Here is a 361-nt window from a genome sequence, read left to right as displayed (position 1 = left end):
AAGAGAAGTAGCTAGAAGGATGTAACTGTGTTGATGACTTGGTGTAGCCAGCTGCATTTTTCATCTCTGAGTTTTCAAAAGATTCGGCTTGATAAATCATCCGAAGCTTCTGCCTTCAACCAGACGACCAGGTGTCACGGTGTCATATCAACCACGCGAGAAGCTCTCTCTCCTCTCTCTCTCTCTCTCTCTCTCTCTCTCTCTCTCTCTCTCTCTGCAGTTGCTTACATATCTCCCTCCCGCCCCCTCTCTTCCCCTGCGCCTCCCTCTCTCTCTCTCCTTCTCTGTGTGACAAACCAACTAGGTCACTAACTCACAACAACAGCATGACAGATCAGGTGATCTCTCTCTCTCTCTCTCT

General features: G+C 48.8%; 1 protein-coding gene across 1 annotated transcript in view; it reads left to right on the top strand.

Moving 5' to 3' along the window:
- Positions 1–235: 235 nt before the first annotated feature.
- The window catches only part of LOC119366101 (early nodulin-75-like), a 2,809-nt gene continuing 2,683 nt past the window's right edge, over positions 236–361 (top strand). Inside the window, exon 1 of the mRNA XM_037631783.1 lies at positions 236–338. Within this exon, the coding sequence (XP_037487680.1) occupies positions 327–338 (12 nt within the window). The 5' untranslated portion in view covers positions 236–326. The remainder of the gene's footprint in view (positions 339–361) is intronic.

The sequence above is a fragment of the Triticum dicoccoides genome, chromosome 2B, assembly GCF_002162155.2.
Source record: "Triticum dicoccoides isolate Atlit2015 ecotype Zavitan chromosome 2B, WEW_v2.0, whole genome shotgun sequence".
Classification (NCBI taxonomy): domain Eukaryota; kingdom Viridiplantae; phylum Streptophyta; class Magnoliopsida; order Poales; family Poaceae; genus Triticum; species Triticum dicoccoides.
This window is presented reverse-complemented; position numbering and strand designations above follow the sequence as displayed.